The sequence below is a fragment of the Puntigrus tetrazona genome, chromosome 14, assembly GCF_018831695.1.
Source record: "Puntigrus tetrazona isolate hp1 chromosome 14, ASM1883169v1, whole genome shotgun sequence".
NCBI lineage: Eukaryota > Metazoa > Chordata > Actinopteri > Cypriniformes > Cyprinidae > Puntigrus > Puntigrus tetrazona.
In genome coordinates, this window is record NC_056712.1 from 7,276,813 (window position 1) to 7,292,780 (window position 15,968).

The following is a 15,968-nucleotide window of genomic DNA, read 5'->3' on the forward strand; positions in this document are numbered from 1 at the left end:
TCAATCTTGCCATGACATGAAACTGTCTTTCAAAACCTCACCTGGAGCAGAGTTTGTCTGTTCCTCACCCAGTTTTAAGCCTCCTCCTACGCAAACTGTCTCTGTTCCAGTTCCTGACTGGGTTTCAACCTACAAGTGACATTGATTATTAGCACCTGTTTAGTATAATTGGTTGATCATACACCTGACTATAATCCTACAAAATCCCTGACTTTGTGCAAGTTTACCTATAAGAATTGATGCTGTTTTGACGGCAAAGGGTGTTTGAAGGCCGCAGCAGTACTCGAACCAGTTTAAATAGTCAAAATAAAAACCATAGTGATTCAAGACAAGCCAAAAACAATCTGTGTACTTGAAGTACATGGTTGTTATATAAATTTGGTGTTTGGGAACAGTTAAAAAATGTTGCTAATTTAGCTCATTAAAAACATTAACATTGAAATCCTTAACATTTGTTGTTATGGGTTAGTCTAAAGTTTTATTGCATCATGATTATGTCATTTATAAATTATATCTGTGTGCATGTGTGTAAAACAACAAACCGACGATTTATGTATAATTATGCGTTACTGTATATGAATTGTTGTGATTAATTCTAGCTGGATTAGTTGTAGCTTCAATAATTACGTAGCTGTAAAATAGTTGTCTGCTGAATCTAAAATGTATAATCTTCATCATTTCTAGATAGACACGGTGAGTTTGTCTTGCACATTAGATTTGATTCACCTCATAGTAACTATCCTTTAAGTGAGCTACAGGTCTGCTGATCAGGTTTCTTCTAGTTAACCAGTTTGACATGTTTCAGTAATGTCACGGATGGTGGGCGGCGATGACTGAAGGCATCGACTCAGTAGATCTGACCTCACATTTTTACATAAGTCACAAAGGCTTGTGAAAAATCACAGCTGCTTTAATGAAGATATTGTCTTTCATGAGAAGGTCACTCGGACAAACTGCAGCATAACCAGAGTGTGTGAAGGATGATCTTGTCTCGTTCAAATTCAACCACCTCCCACTCAAAGATGGAAAATAGTACTTCCTGCAGAGAATTATGGGAACTGTTCATTGTAATAGAGACTTCTATTGTTCACATGAAATGTAATAAATGTCACCCCTTTATGGTATTTCTAATATCATTGGAATTTCCAGAGAAATAATGAGACGTTAAATAATGTTGCACCATATTTAGAAGTTAAAGATTTTTTTTTTCATATAGGTAACATCCACAGGATGTTTAGATGTGTGAACAACTGTGTAATTTTAGACAACCTAATGGCCAAGGAACGTAATGGGAGGTCTTGGCAGGATCTGAAGGCTTGTTTTTGGAAACATTTACAGTAAAAGGAAAGGAATTGGGTTATATTTCCCTGAATAGATTGTGTTTGTTGATTTGAGTTTGTTTGAAGATGGTGAAAACACATGCTAGACATTAGCAGTTTTCTAGCATTTTCAGTTTTCAGTTTTAAACAAGGCTCTTTTGGGCACTTTTATTTAAAACAAACAGAATTTTATGCCAGTACATTCAGGAGTTGGAGACAGGAATTTTAAAATGTAGCATTTCACAATATTATACTTAAAAATGTTAGGCCTTTTTTTTTTTTTTTTTTGCATTTGTAGTATTTTCTTGTTACAGAGAAAATGCATGACTTCATACTGATGTATTTGAATTCTCTTGGCAACTATTATTAAACCTTGGTGTATATCTCACAAAATAAAATTTTCACGCACCACTTGCAGATGGGCTTTATGTACTGTATAATTTAGAGTTGCTTTTCTTTTTAAATCCATTGGTTAGTGTACATTCATTTTGAATTAAACCAGTGCCCTGTGTTTCATCTGCAGCTGCTGGGTGTGAGATAATTGCTCTTGGCACGGGCAGCTCTAATAGCAAAGCCAGTCCGGCACCCACAGGACGAATCCTGCATGACTCACACGCTGTAGTTACCGCAAGGAGATCATTAATGAGGTGAGATTTAGAGTTGTTGGTGGTCATCATTTTCATGTATGTTTGTTGATGGCCAGTTCAGAGAAGATCTGACTATGTTTGAAAAGTTTTATTTTGCTACAGGGTTTCCTCTTTGTCATCAAAGGTTTGGACATACTTGAATGAATTTAGGGTTTCTCATGATCTAAAAAAAACCCTTTGATCTAAAGGCCTTTTTCTTAGATTCTTAAAACTAAATTAAACAGTGTTTGGAAAAAGCATTTCTTGAATGTTGGATGTGTAGGATGCAGTAAAATGTTCAAAGGTAACATTAAGGACTTCTACGTTGTAGCAAAAGATGTTATTTTCAAATAAATGCGGTTTATTTGAACGTCTTATTAATCAAAGAATCATAAAAAAAATCATATTAGAAGGATTTCTGAAGGATCATGTGAGACTAAAGACTGGAGTAATGACGCTGAAAATTCAGCTTTGATCACAGGAATGAATGACATTTTAACATACATTCAAGCAGAAAAAACATTATTAATTGTAATATTATTTTACAATATTATTCACATTTATTATTGAGTGTAATTTAAATGTGTTTTGAATATGCTGTAGGTTTCTGTACAGGAACCTGTTGCTGTTCTTCAGTAAAAATAATGCTCTGGTGGAGAAGTCAGTCTTTCAGCAGGACCAGACCACGAAACTCCTCAGCCTCAAAAATCACTTTACATTACACCTCTACCTGAGCCAACTTCCCAAAGGAGCAGCCCAGATACCGTCTCAGCTGTACGTATGCTCACAATCAGAGGTTGTTCACATCAAATTTAGCATCATATCTAAAACGTCACAATAAAATTCTGATTATAATGTTACATCAAGGAGATGTTTATAACAATATAGCAGATACTTACAAAAAATATTTAAACATTAGTTTACACTCTATGTCTCCAATAATATCTCAGTAGGATGATATTTACAGAAGGTTTGAATGCTCACTGATGCTCCAGAAAGAAAAGGCATACGTTGAGAGCAAAACGTTTTGAATAAATTGAGTAAAATTTGAGTAGATTGAACTTATTTTATCTTCTGGGAAACATGTAATCTTCTGTTGTGCTAAATGAAAATATGATGTTAATGCAAAATAAGAAAAATGTACACGTCTCCATTTTGTTCAAAAGTTTTCACCCCCTGCTCTTTTCTTCTGGAGCATCAATGCTTGAACTTTCTGTAATAGCTGTATATGAGTGCCTCAATTGTCCTTAGTGTGAAACGATGCATCTTTTTTTTTAAATTAAACATATTGATCATTTAAAGCCATTTACTGTATGAAATATGATACAGTAGGCTTTACAGCGTTAAAGTCTGACATAATTGGTTGTGCTTTTGTGCATTTGTTCTTGCAATGCAATGTGGACTATATTAAATAAATATGGCACAAACATACTTTTTAAGCAAAAGAAGAAATATGGTTTCTTAAAGGTGTCATAGTATGTACGATTGTATTTACCTTGGTAAAATTAAATTCTGTACATGGAAATGATACTATGAGCCTCAAACACCAATGTTTCCTCCTTGCTGTGTAACACCGACATTACAGTCAAAATCACTATGCCCCCAACACTGGTATCGTGAAAAGGCAAATCATGGAAATAAACGTTGTGTTCCAGGCTGGGCAGGGATGGGTTGGTGTTTCTTTATTCAGAAAGACATGGAAAGAAAATAACCTTTTCTAATATAATAACGCAAGCATATGGTTAGATTGCTACCAGTAGCCTGTTACATCAGTACATAATATTTCACTTACCACATAAACAGAGTACGGAGAGATGACTGAGGATGATAGTTTATCTATTTTCACGAAGCTAAACGACCGCTGTTATCTGTTTTCTAGCCGCCTCAATCCTCTGTCCATCTCTGCGTGGGAGGTGAACAATCAGATAGGCCTGCATGCGGTGGTGGAAGGGAAGGTTTTCTCCAAGTTCTCCAGTTCGTTTGAGCAGATGGGCTCACATGTGGTCAGCATGTCGGCCACCGATAAGATCATGCAGTGGCAGGTGCTGGGCTTCCAGGGGGCGCTACTGAGCCACTTCATCGAGCCGGTCTACGCGAGCAGCATCTTCATTGGTAAGCTGGAGTAAAGCCCGATAGAGATCAGTCTAGTTGCTGTTAATGCATTTTGTGCTGGATTTTCTAAGGTGACGGGAGCTGCAGCGATACTCGCGGTATGGAGATGGCAGTGAACCAGCGTGTGGATGGCATCACCTCAGCGCTTCCCTTGTACTACTGCGTCTACCGGCCGCACATCAGCCTGGTGTCCTCGGCTGTGCCTTCGGATGCACACCCTTCCCAGAAATCCCTCAGCCTTAACTGGAGCCATGGAGACCTTTTGGTGGAAGTTGTCAATGCTCTAGATGGAAAGTCTACTGAAGAGTGAGTGTTTTTTGTCTATCGACTTCCTACTTTTGCAACATGGAAGTAAGCTATTTTCTGTTAATGTACAATGTTTATGATTCATTAGCCTCTGTAGGTAATTACCCAATAGAATAACAAAGCGCAGTGATGGGGAGTTAAAAGTATTTGTGCTACAAACTAGAGATGGGTGATGTGACGATATAATCGCAGATGTTTCGTAATGTCGATGTCAACGGTCAGGCAACAGACGATTAGCGATATTACCGGGGGGAAAAAAGGACAAATCATAAACCTGATACAAAGGAAAAACGATAAGTTGCAAAACAATTTGAAATAATTTAGTAAGAGGGTTGGGAATCGAAAAAGAAGAGGATGTTCTGAGCGGATACATAAACACTGACCATCTGGCGATCTCCTGTATCTACGAAATCAACATATCAAATAGGCGCTGTCTTTATAAATAAACTGCAGATTTTAATTTTAAATAGGGATGCACCGAAATGGAAATTCTGGACCGAAACCAAAATTCAGTTTGTAATTGGCTGAAAAATCTTTGTAATGATTATTTATTATTTTATTAAGTAATATAAACAAATTTAGAATGTTTAATTTAACACAGTATTAATGATACTGAATTTGAAAAAACACAAGCATAACCACACTTTTACTGAAAGTAACAAAACAGTTTATATTAATAATGACAACGCTCTACAATAAAGTTCATTAGTTTGCATTAGTTAACTACTACAGTTACAGTTAACTAAGAATAAACAATAGTTTATTAATTCATTTATAAATCTTGGTTAATGTTAATTGCAACATTTACTAATCCATTATTAAAATCAACAGTTGCGCTTGTTAGCAGTTAATGCACTCTGAATTAACATGAACTAACACTGAGTTAACATTAAGACAGATTAATAAATACTGTAATAAATGTTTTGTATATTGTTCGTTCATGTTAGTTAACTTTAATATTAAATAGGAATACATAATTTGTATTCATTTCCATGCAACAGGATCAGATATAACCTTTTTTAAAACTAATTGTCAGAATAATGTACATTCCCACAAAGCTATTATTATCAAAACGTGAGCAGAGCATGATGTCACGAGAGGAATCAGGAGCAAGTTACAAAGTATTGCAAACAGGAACAATTATAATACAAAGAATTATACTACATACATTTCTCTCCGGCGCATTATTTGAGCGAACTCAAATAATTAGCGGCAATTTCAACTGAAATTTCGGTGCTTCCCTAGTTTTAAACAACTCCATTCTTGGCCGAAAATTCTTAAAACTACACTTCATGACACAATAAAAGTAATGTTTTGAAGAGAGCGAGTTTTTGGACAATGATGTTTCACAAGTTCGCGAGAATGGAAAATAACTCATATTGAGAAATGACTATTGTCTGTGTGAAAATATAACATTTCAAAATACACTGTTATATTTTTTTGTGTTTGCGCACTCTGATGTAAATAAGCCAATGTAAATGAACTCACGGATAGCAGAGCGGAACGAGTGACCGGGATCCCCTTTTAATGCTAGCCAACCAATCAGGGTACTGCAGTAAAATTAGCTCCACCCTTTTGGAGCCCTCTGCTGTGCTAGGTACCCTTATGGAAAAAGTGATATGGTTTGCTATTTTGGTACCACTGGAAACTGACGTAATTGCGTAGCGCATTGAACCGTAGCGCTCAGTGGAAATGAGCCGTTACAATACAACTAAGTTTGATAGTCATGTTGCAACAAGAAGCTTGTCATGTCTTCGGCCTCATTTTTGTGTGTTTGTTTCAGTTCTCCATTCAAGAGCAGTCCAGCTTTGGCTAGCCGACTTTGCAAGGCAGCCATGTTGAGTCGGTTTAATTTGGTAGCTAAAGAGGCCCAGAGAGAGGAGCTGCTCACTGCTGTCACCTACAGGGAGGCCAAGGTAATGCATTTTATATACATTCAGACTTTTCTCGCAAAAAATTGCAATTTAACATATACAAATAATTTAATTTAAATACTTCTGGGACCTAATTTATAAAAAGACAGTCTAATATTGTCGTGGATGCCATTCTAGCTAGACTCTAGCTGCTGCGTTTTGGACCAGCTAAAGTTTGTTTATTAAGTGTGCAGAACAACCACTGAAAAAAAGCACTACTAAAGTCTAACCTCAAGGTCATAAATGCCTGAATTAAGATTTCTGTATTTGATGTTGAGAGCATAAGTCGTATTTTCGAGATGGAAATACACAGATGCTAGAAACATGGTTTTCGACGGAAAAATTGCTACCAAACAGCACACCTAGGTTCCTAACTGATGATGAAGAATTAACAGAGCAACCATCAAGTGTTAGACAGTGTTCTAGATTATTATATGTGGGGTTTTTAGGTCTGATCATTAGCACCTCAGTTTTTTTCAGAATTTAGCATTAAGTTACTCATCATCCAGTATTTTATATTGACTATGCTTTCTGTTAGTTTCTCAGTTTGGTTTGCATCACCGGGCCGCAAAGAAATACAGAACTGAGTGTACTCAGCATTACAGCATAAAGCTAACACCATGTCTCCTGATAATATCTCCTAGAGGTAACACGTAAAGTGTGAAAAGTAACGGCCCTAGCACTGAGCCTTGAGGAACTCCATATTTCACTTATGAACGATATGATACCTCCTCATTTAATGCTAACTGATGGCTGTCAGCTGTCAGTATGATTTGAACTATGTGAAGGCACTTCCACTGATGGCAACATAGTTTTCCATTTTTTTCAAGAGAATGTTGTGGTCAATAGTGTTGAACGCAGCGCTGAGATCCAATAGAACTAATGAAGAGATACAACCACGATCAGATGATAGAAGCAGGTCATTTTTAACTAATGAGAACAGTCTTAGTACTATTGTATGGTCTAAATCCTGACCGGAAATCCTCACAGATACCATTTTTCTCTTAAGAAAAGGAATATAGATGTGAGGATACTACCTTTTCTAGTATCTTTGATGGTTGGTCTGTAATTAACGAAGTCTTTGGAGATGAAAGATTATGAAGGCAAACATTTTTTTCCTGGATTGATATGCACGGATTAATTGTTCACCATAAAAATAGCAATGTGAGCTAACAAAACATATATAGTCGATTTTGATTTATATAGTTGACTTTAATACTGTGGATTTTATACCGTGTCGAACATGAAAAATAGATAGGGACTAATAAATTGACATGAAAATATTCTTATGCAAAATATTCTTTAATGTAAAGATCAATAGGCAATCACAATGTGCATTAATAAAATATATGCAAACAATTTAAATTTAAAAAGGTTTATTAATTAGTCTCATAATTAAAAATTCCATTCCATATTAATAGTGATTTCCTGGAAATCATAAAAATTAATTTTGTACATATGGTCATTTATAAATCATTCATAGATGGTAATATATAATGACTACTATTATTATTATTATATAAAAATAATAAAAAAATTAGTATTGTAATATTTTACTGGTGTCACGGGTGTGGTTAGCAGGAGAGCACGCTTTAATCTTCTCAGAACGGAATAAACAATATCATTACAGGCAGGCAGGCAGGCAGACAGGACAAAAACCACACGCACATTAAAGACAAGAACGCACGAATACACAGGATCAAACTAGAACTTAAATACAAACGGGAAATCACTAAATTAACAAGACACGGCTGAAGACAATTAACTAAAGTGGGTCACAGAACACATGGCAAACGACAAAAACAATAACACAAAAGGAGTCCACCTGCGACAACTGGGAAATAAAAATAATAAAAACTTTTACAGCATAACTGTAAAATTACAGTACTGATATTTATGGCTGCCAATACATTGAAAGATGTTAAACCATTAAGGTTTTATTCTGGCGTAATACTGCTTGTGTGTAAATGAACAGTGCCACAGTTCATTTAGAAACATGAAACATTAGAAACATTTTTTATTTAATTTTATTTAATTAAATTGCGGTATTTTGAATCTAGAACGCCAAGCAATGGAAACAATGGTTCACAATTACTAAAGAACATGTTAAAATCTATCATTTGTATTAGAAGAAATCTTCATTTCTGCTGCTGCCAGTTTTTCAGCTGCCAGAGTATTTTATACTGATAATATCTTATTTTTTATTGAACGTTAAGATGATGGCAAAGCCGTACCAGGAGGCGAAGAGTGTGCTGAAGTCTTACCTGGAGAGGAAGGGCTACGGTCAGTGGGTGGAGAAACCGCCAATCAGCGACCATTTCTCCACGTGAAGACCACCCGCAGATACCGAGAGTTCAGTTTTTTTATATGTTGAAATTGCATGCTAAATTACCTTGCGGTTTACTTGTTTTGTTCAGCTGTGTTGTTTCTCCATGGCAAAAAGTGAGGCACTTAGAGATGTTCATATGTTTGCGGGTTGGGGAAACCTACTGGATTTGAAGTTTTCTTTATACAAGTGCAAAGATATAAAAATAGACAGATCACAGTGTTAAATTAAAGCAAAAGTGGGTGCTCTGTTTTGTTTCCAAGGTAAATGAGAATAAAAGTTTATTTGCTTTACTGTCTGAAGTGCCATGTTTAAAGGAGTTATATTATGAGGCAATTAACTTTTTTGCGATTTTTCGTAATGCAACAAAATCTCTTATTAATTTTCTTGATTATGACTTTCAGTGATGAAAATTTGTATTTTTGATGTCAATGCTTTTGATTTTCTCAATGCTTTTTTGGTTTAGCACTAGTTTGGTTTAGAAGTAGAGCTTTAGTAGTAGATATGATTAAATCTACGATTAATCACTACGATTAAAGTTCTGTTTCAGTCTTTAGCAGAAAAAGAAAAAAAAATCTGTAAATTAAAAAAAAAAAAAGCAAAATGACTAAAACTTAAAATATTAAATACTAAAGTAACACTGCTTTTTAGAGCCTTTTGAACAAATCAAATTGACATTGAAATATTAGTAAATCATGTGAGCAGCGTGCTACTTTTGAGTGCTATATGGGTCACTTTATGAAACCCAGTGAGAAACAGGCCACTTTACGGTGTGTTTGCTGCTGAGTGTTTGGAGGTAAACATCAGATACTCGAGTGCCCTGTTCAGACAACACAGGAAACCTCAGGGGCTTCCTGTCAAAGGTGTAACTGCATCCAATCGTTTTTAATGTGTTTATGTTAGTGGGTCTCATTCGAAGACCATCTTTTCAATTAATTAGGACATGTTGTGAAACTTAATGACAAGACAGCGTTTTGAAGATTGGAGGTTTGTATGCAGCATTTAAAAAGTTCTGATGAAGTGTTTCTGTATTAGGCTTGTTTTGGATTAATGCTCTTTGTATATGAAGTAAAATGGAAGGTGTTTTTTTAGTCTTTGGAGCAAATGTGTAGGACCGATGTGCGTGTTCGCATTTAGTTCTCCCTGCAGAAACGCATGGCAGTTGTGCTGTTAACATGTGGGAAGTTTGTGCTCTTAATAATTTAAATCTGGATTGTGGTCAGTTTTTGTGTCATTTCATGTTATGCGTCATTCATTTCCATAGGAATGTATTTATGTCTGGCACAGTCAAATGTGAATATTGAGATAAAATAGTGAAACCGAATGTAAAATAATTCCAGCTGCGTTTTGAGGGCAAAGGTCAAGGATACAAGTTGCACAGTTGGCAGAGATATTTTAAAATATTTTAAAAAAATATTTGTTTTAGTTCATTTCTGTTTTGTTTTGTTTTATTTCTATTTCGTTTGATCCGTGTTATTGTGTGGGTCAGCGGTTGTCCCGCCAACATTGGTAAAGTAGTCAAATTTAGACTTATTAACGCTGACAAAAATCGCAAGCTGCATTCACGGTATGTCGTAATTCCCAGTTTACGACACGTGACGTTCTCGACATGTACTCCAAATACTCTAAACCTAAAATATGCGTTTCTATGGCAACACGTATAAACACATAATTTAGCCCTCGAGTGTTTTAACTCGTAACCACAACTTCAAGACTCGGACGTTAATGTTTTATGATGCTTTGTTGACATTTTTGGAGCTGCAGCGTTTTTCAAGTCACTCCATGTGTTTTCCACAGAGTAACAGCATGTAAATCAACGCGAGGGTGAGTAAATCATTATAACCCCGAAACCACTGCAAACCAGTTCTGGTTTTGTTACATCCCGTGCATGCAAACGGCGATTAATAAGGTCGTGTTTTGTTTAGTTTAGTTTTTTGGTTAATGAACGATTCGCGTTTTTGAAGTTTGAATCATTTGAGTCAATGATTCAGCGGTCCATTTGGGCACCTGCTTCATTCTTGAATGAATCAGCCCTTTGAACGAATCGCTTGAAGGCCTTAACGACTCATTCATTAAAATGATCACTTGCTGCCATCTACCGGCGAATGTAATGCTGATTTCATATGATTGGTAACGTAATAGCATTACATAAAGTGAAATTAGTAGTAAACTAAGAACTTGATATGAAAAATTGCGCATGCATTTAAATAGGTCAAAAGACTCGGACATATTTATTTGCAGTATTAAGTCATATAAAATTTATTTTCCCGACAAGAAAATTGTGGCCAGTGAAAATTGTTGAGTGGCTATCAAATTTGGAAAAGCACTAGCCACATGGCTGGTGAGCAAAAAAAGGTAACGTTAAAGCCTGGTTAACTGTTTGTGTGTGATTTTACTCCCCTGCGAATCGGTCAGGTATCTTGGTTTCTTGCGTGCGTTTTTATCTATCCTTCGTGAAAGATTTAGAGTTTTGAATTTATTTTGGATAATGGGTCACATCACTACAAACCATACAGCGATATAATCTTCAGGAACAGAAAGTAACGTTAAACCACAAGAAGAGCGAAAACTGAAATAATGATTGGATGGGGATGGATTCGTATTGCTATAGACATTTTTAACCATTACCATTGAACGGAGCTTCAAAAAATACACATTATAATACCATTTAGTCACCACCTGATTTTTTTTTTTTACGTAACTACAAGAAACATGATTTGGGTAGAACTATTTTATATGGCCGTAGTTTATTTAGTATTTAGTAAGTATATTTATCTATTATTGATACGCATAATTATTAATTATAATATTAATTTTTTAATTATATATTTTTTTTAAATCGCACAAGGTCCCCCAAAAAATACTAATCTCGTGCGAATAGGGTTTAAGATGTCGTTTTTACAGCTGGTGAGAGCTCAGATAGCATCATCTTATGGGTTACCACGTACATGTGGACCAAGTTATTTCCGCTCAAATTTTATTTGCTCCTTTGGCAGCTGTCCTGTCCTGTCCTGTGATGTTATCCCACATACCCCTCATCCCATTTCCTATTGAGGAAGGTGGGCGTTAGTCTTGAGCAATGCTCATACTTCTCACGTCAACTTTTAAACAAACAGATCGCTGAACCGACCTGCCCTTTAGTTTAGTGCTCAGTGTTGGGCGTGTGGTCTTTGGGGTGACTGTGGCCCACGCAGGCAGCATAGAGAGGTGTCTAATCTAAAACAGCTCCTCAGTGCCTCAAGGCTTAATCAATTCCCTTCACACCTTGATCATGATAGTAATGTTTGCCATGTCAAGTATCACTGCTACTATTGCTCATACTCAGGGTTAGGGAATACAATACTTCAATAATTTCAGCCATACCTTAAGTTTGCATCTATCTATCTATCTATCTATCTATCTATCTATCTATCTATCTATCTATCTATCTATCTATCTATCTATCTATCTGTCTGTCTGTCTGTCTGTCTGTCTGTCTGTCTGTCTGTCTGTGTCTATCTGTCTGTCTGTCTTTATCTATCTATCTATCTATCTATCTATCTATCTATCTATCTGTCTGTCTGTCTGTCTGTCTGTCTTTATCTATCTATCTATCTATCTGTCTATCTGTCTGTCTGTCTGTCTGTCTGTCTGTCTATCCATTTTATTTGTATAAAATACACTTAAATACACTTACATAAGAAATATAGAAATCTACTGAGCATGTATTACTTTATTCAATTTATTGATGCAAAAGTTAAAAGAAATGTAACAAATCATTTTTACATTTTATCTATTTGTTTAATGGAAAGTTTTTTTAAACAATAAACAAGAATTCCCCAGTTCATTCATTTATTTGTGTAAAGTCTATAATATAATCATTCATTCATTTATTTAAGTTAGATAAGAAACGTAACATTTTTGTTATCCTTATAAATAAATCTAAAGTTCTCACAATGACCATTCATTTGTTTATTTGTTTGTTAAACCTTATAAGAAATAACGTTTGAAAATTTCCCGACAGTAACCAACAGCGATGACATCTTTGTAAAATGTACAAACTATTTATAATTATTTCTTAAAGTGATTTGCACTGAATTGTGATTGGCAGCTTACTTGCATATATTAATTCACAGCCGCACAGTGCGCTTCTGACTGAAAAGAAGACACAAACGTATAGCTGCGTCGCAGGTGATGCTTTATTAAGAAATGCAAATATAGTTTTAGAGTTAATGCTTCTCTGGACATACGCCTACTACTGTCGTAGGTGAGAGTGAGTAATGGTATAAATTTGACCTACGAGGGAATTTTTTTTATACATGACCGCAGTGACATTAAACTATCTGAGTTAGCATGTAAAGAGAAGGAACGTGCCTTAACAAGTATCTCTAACTCACTGTAATGCTAATCATCCCAGTGTGGTTTAGGTGGGTAAGCGTGACCTATTAAATGTGGGAGTCAAAAATGGGTGGATCTATTTTCCAGACCTGTTTCCCATTGCTTGTCTTAAAAACGTGTGACTAGGGACTTTCCCATGAGTTCACACACATCTTGTCCACCTTAGCGATGGAAGATATCAAATTTCAAAATTCCGCCGTTCACTGTCCCACAGTTTAAATATAGGTCAGAGGGTCAGGAGGAAAATCAGCGGCCGCATTTCCATCCAACGCTGCAGCTAATCACATGAAGCTACGTTTACGTAATCATAAAGCACCAATGAATCGACCTCAAACTTTTAGAAGAAATCTGTTCACATTTATTTCTCTTAAAATGGCAGACATTCATATAAATAACCAATAAATAGTTTCATAAATACATAAATAAGCAGCAAAGCTTATGTAAAATATTCTAGTGCTTTTCATTTAAAAAAAAAAAAAATACAACTTTGAGAACATGTCGGTCTTCATAGAAGTTACATACACAACTATATCAAAAATACATTCCTAGCAATGCAATGTATATACATGAAATAATTACTATTGTAAACCAGTATGACATGACCATTACATCACATAAAAAAAACGTTTAAGTTACATTTAACCCTGATGCTTTTTAGTTTCTTGAACATTGTCTAGAAATAGCTTGTGGTCAAGAGCAGGTTCACATGATCACGGGTCGTTCAGTTGAGTTGTTGCACCTGATGGGCCATGTTGTTTAGAAACTCCTTAACACCTGTTTGCGCATACTTCTCACAGGCGCAGTCTGTGTTTGAGTTAGTTGGAGTCTAGTGAAAGGAAGAAAAATAAGAATATGTCAAGAAAATATTATTATTAAAAAGATAAAGGTTCCAACTGGAGTTCTGTTTCATACCAGACATTTAAAAACGACACTGAAGAACCATTTTTTTGCTTCCCCAAATGATCTTTAAGCAAACGGTTATTTAAAAAAATTCTTCGTATGAAGAACATTTAAAAAAACACAATTTTGGAATAATTTCAGTTTTCAGCACTAATCACTCTCAGGCCTATCGAATGAAACACAGAAAATTGGTAAGGTTAGAAAAAGGTTACTTACAGTCTGCTTTGCTTTTAGTAACGTGAGAACATTTTCTGTAACGTCGCTGTCATACTTTTGAATTTCGCATTCATCGTCGAGGACCAGTAGCTCGCGGATAGTGCAGTTCAGAGCTGAAGACATGCATTCCTTCAAAAAGAAACAGAGACAGGATTGCATTAGATTTGCTTTCGAAGCAGCATCTCTCTCTTCCCTGAGCATGTGTGTCTGTGTATGTGTGTGTGTGAGAAGCTGTCTCTGCTGGCTTGAGGTTTGGCTTTCTCGTAGTAACCTCCTTCCTGTGTGAGTGATCTCTCTTTAGCAAACAAAGTCATGTTAAGTGCTCAAAGCTCAAAAAAGTGCTCTTACCTCTGTGATTTCAACAGGGGAGTATAAGCGTATGTCTTCTGGCTGTAAAAAATAAATGGATGCACAAAGAGTTAGTTTACGACTTTAAAACATCTTGTGATGGGTAATATCACTGGGTGTTTTAAAGCTAGTAATACTCACGCATTTAAGTTCTTCGGTTGTTTTTTTTAAATCTGAAATATAGCTCAATAATTCAGGGCTTTTTCTCACAGGCTGGGCACCCAGGCAGCCAACCAGTGCCAGTGTCAAAGCACAAATCCAGTGTAGAGAAAACATGATGTCCTTTCACCTGCTGGATGGTTTATCCTCAGATCACAGTTGTTCGAGTGACTTATAACCAGCTTGTCTTGTCTATTTATTGGCTGCACTTGGAAAAATGAATGGGTGGGCAGAGGACTTCAGATATTAACTAATGCTATCAACTGCTGGAGTTTTTTTTTTTCCTTTTGATGACTGTTGGGATTTTCTTTTTGCCCTTTCTCCCTCAGCTAGCCCCCACCCCCTGTCCTTCCACCCTCACTCTGTATGTGTGTGTGTGCTCGCGCATTGAGGTTTTTACTCTGATGTGGTATTCTCAATGTCTGAACGAAGTCGCCAATAAATAGCAAATAACTTTGTTCAAAAATATTTTGTCAACCATCCTGTCATCTCTGATGCAATGCATGCATTTGACATGATATCATAGGGTATATAGAATACCATTACATCATAGGCCCCATCGGATCATTGGTTGTGTGGGTTTCAAAGTATTTTATCTTTTTATTTGTACATAAATCTCCCAGAAAGCACTATTTTATGAGCCAGAAAGAAATTGGTGTTTGGATTTAATTTGAAACTATTTTTACTCAGGATTTGCTTGTAAATAATTACAGAGAAACTTCAATTAACATGATGAATGAAAATGTAAAGAAATATTAAAATACTAAAGCAATGTTTGTTTTATGTATATATAACTTATATAAAAAACTTTTTCACATTATTGTAAATTATTTAGGTTTTTTAATCACTCCTTGTGTGAAAATGATGGTTTGTAATTTTTCTGACAGCAGGGGGCACTTTAAAGCACTGCATTGGTGGAGATGTGTCTGTTGCTATTGGGTTAGTGAAAGTAAATCCTAAAATTCTTACAAATAAATGTTGTTCATTGGCATTAATGGTTCCATAAACTTTAAAATTAATGGAACCTTTCCGTTCTCTAAAAGAGTCTCATAAGATTCCAAAAGGGAATCAATGTCATAGAACAGGGGTTCTTTGTTTGGGGATCGACCTCTCAAACTAAAAAATCACCAAATTATCTACCAAGTGAAAAATAATTATGAAATATATGGACTTGGGGTGATTGTGGCCCACGCAGGCAGCATAGAGAGGCTCCCACGCGCTGTCTAATCTGAAACGGCTCCTCAATGCTGCAAAGATTGTTGGGATGCACGTCTTTTTATTAAACATCACATAGTTTTCAAAAATAACTTAATTTGATTTGATGAGAACAAGTTTAGAAACCACTTGAGGGTGAGTAATTAATGAC

The 15,968-nt window shown here is 35.7% G+C and overlaps 1 protein-coding gene across 3 annotated transcripts in view; it reads left to right on the plus strand.

Moving 5' to 3' along the window:
• Positions 1 to 8,896, plus strand: part of adad1 (adenosine deaminase domain containing 1 (testis-specific)) — a 28,617-nt gene extending 19,721 nt beyond the window's left edge. For all 3 annotated transcript variants that reach the window (XM_043256986.1, XM_043256989.1, XM_043256988.1), the window contains exons 8-13: positions 1,843 to 1,966; positions 2,549 to 2,719; positions 3,825 to 4,057; positions 4,129 to 4,363; positions 6,147 to 6,279; positions 8,493 to 8,896. In XM_043256986.1, the coding sequence (XP_043112921.1) occupies positions 1,843 to 1,966; positions 2,549 to 2,719; positions 3,825 to 4,057; positions 4,129 to 4,363; positions 6,147 to 6,279; positions 8,493 to 8,606 (1,010 nt within the window). In that variant the 3' untranslated portion in view covers positions 8,607 to 8,896. The remainder of the gene's footprint in view (positions 1 to 1,842; positions 1,967 to 2,548; positions 2,720 to 3,824; positions 4,058 to 4,128; positions 4,364 to 6,146; positions 6,280 to 8,492) is intronic.
• The last annotated feature ends 7,072 nt before the right edge of the window (positions 8,897 to 15,968 follow it).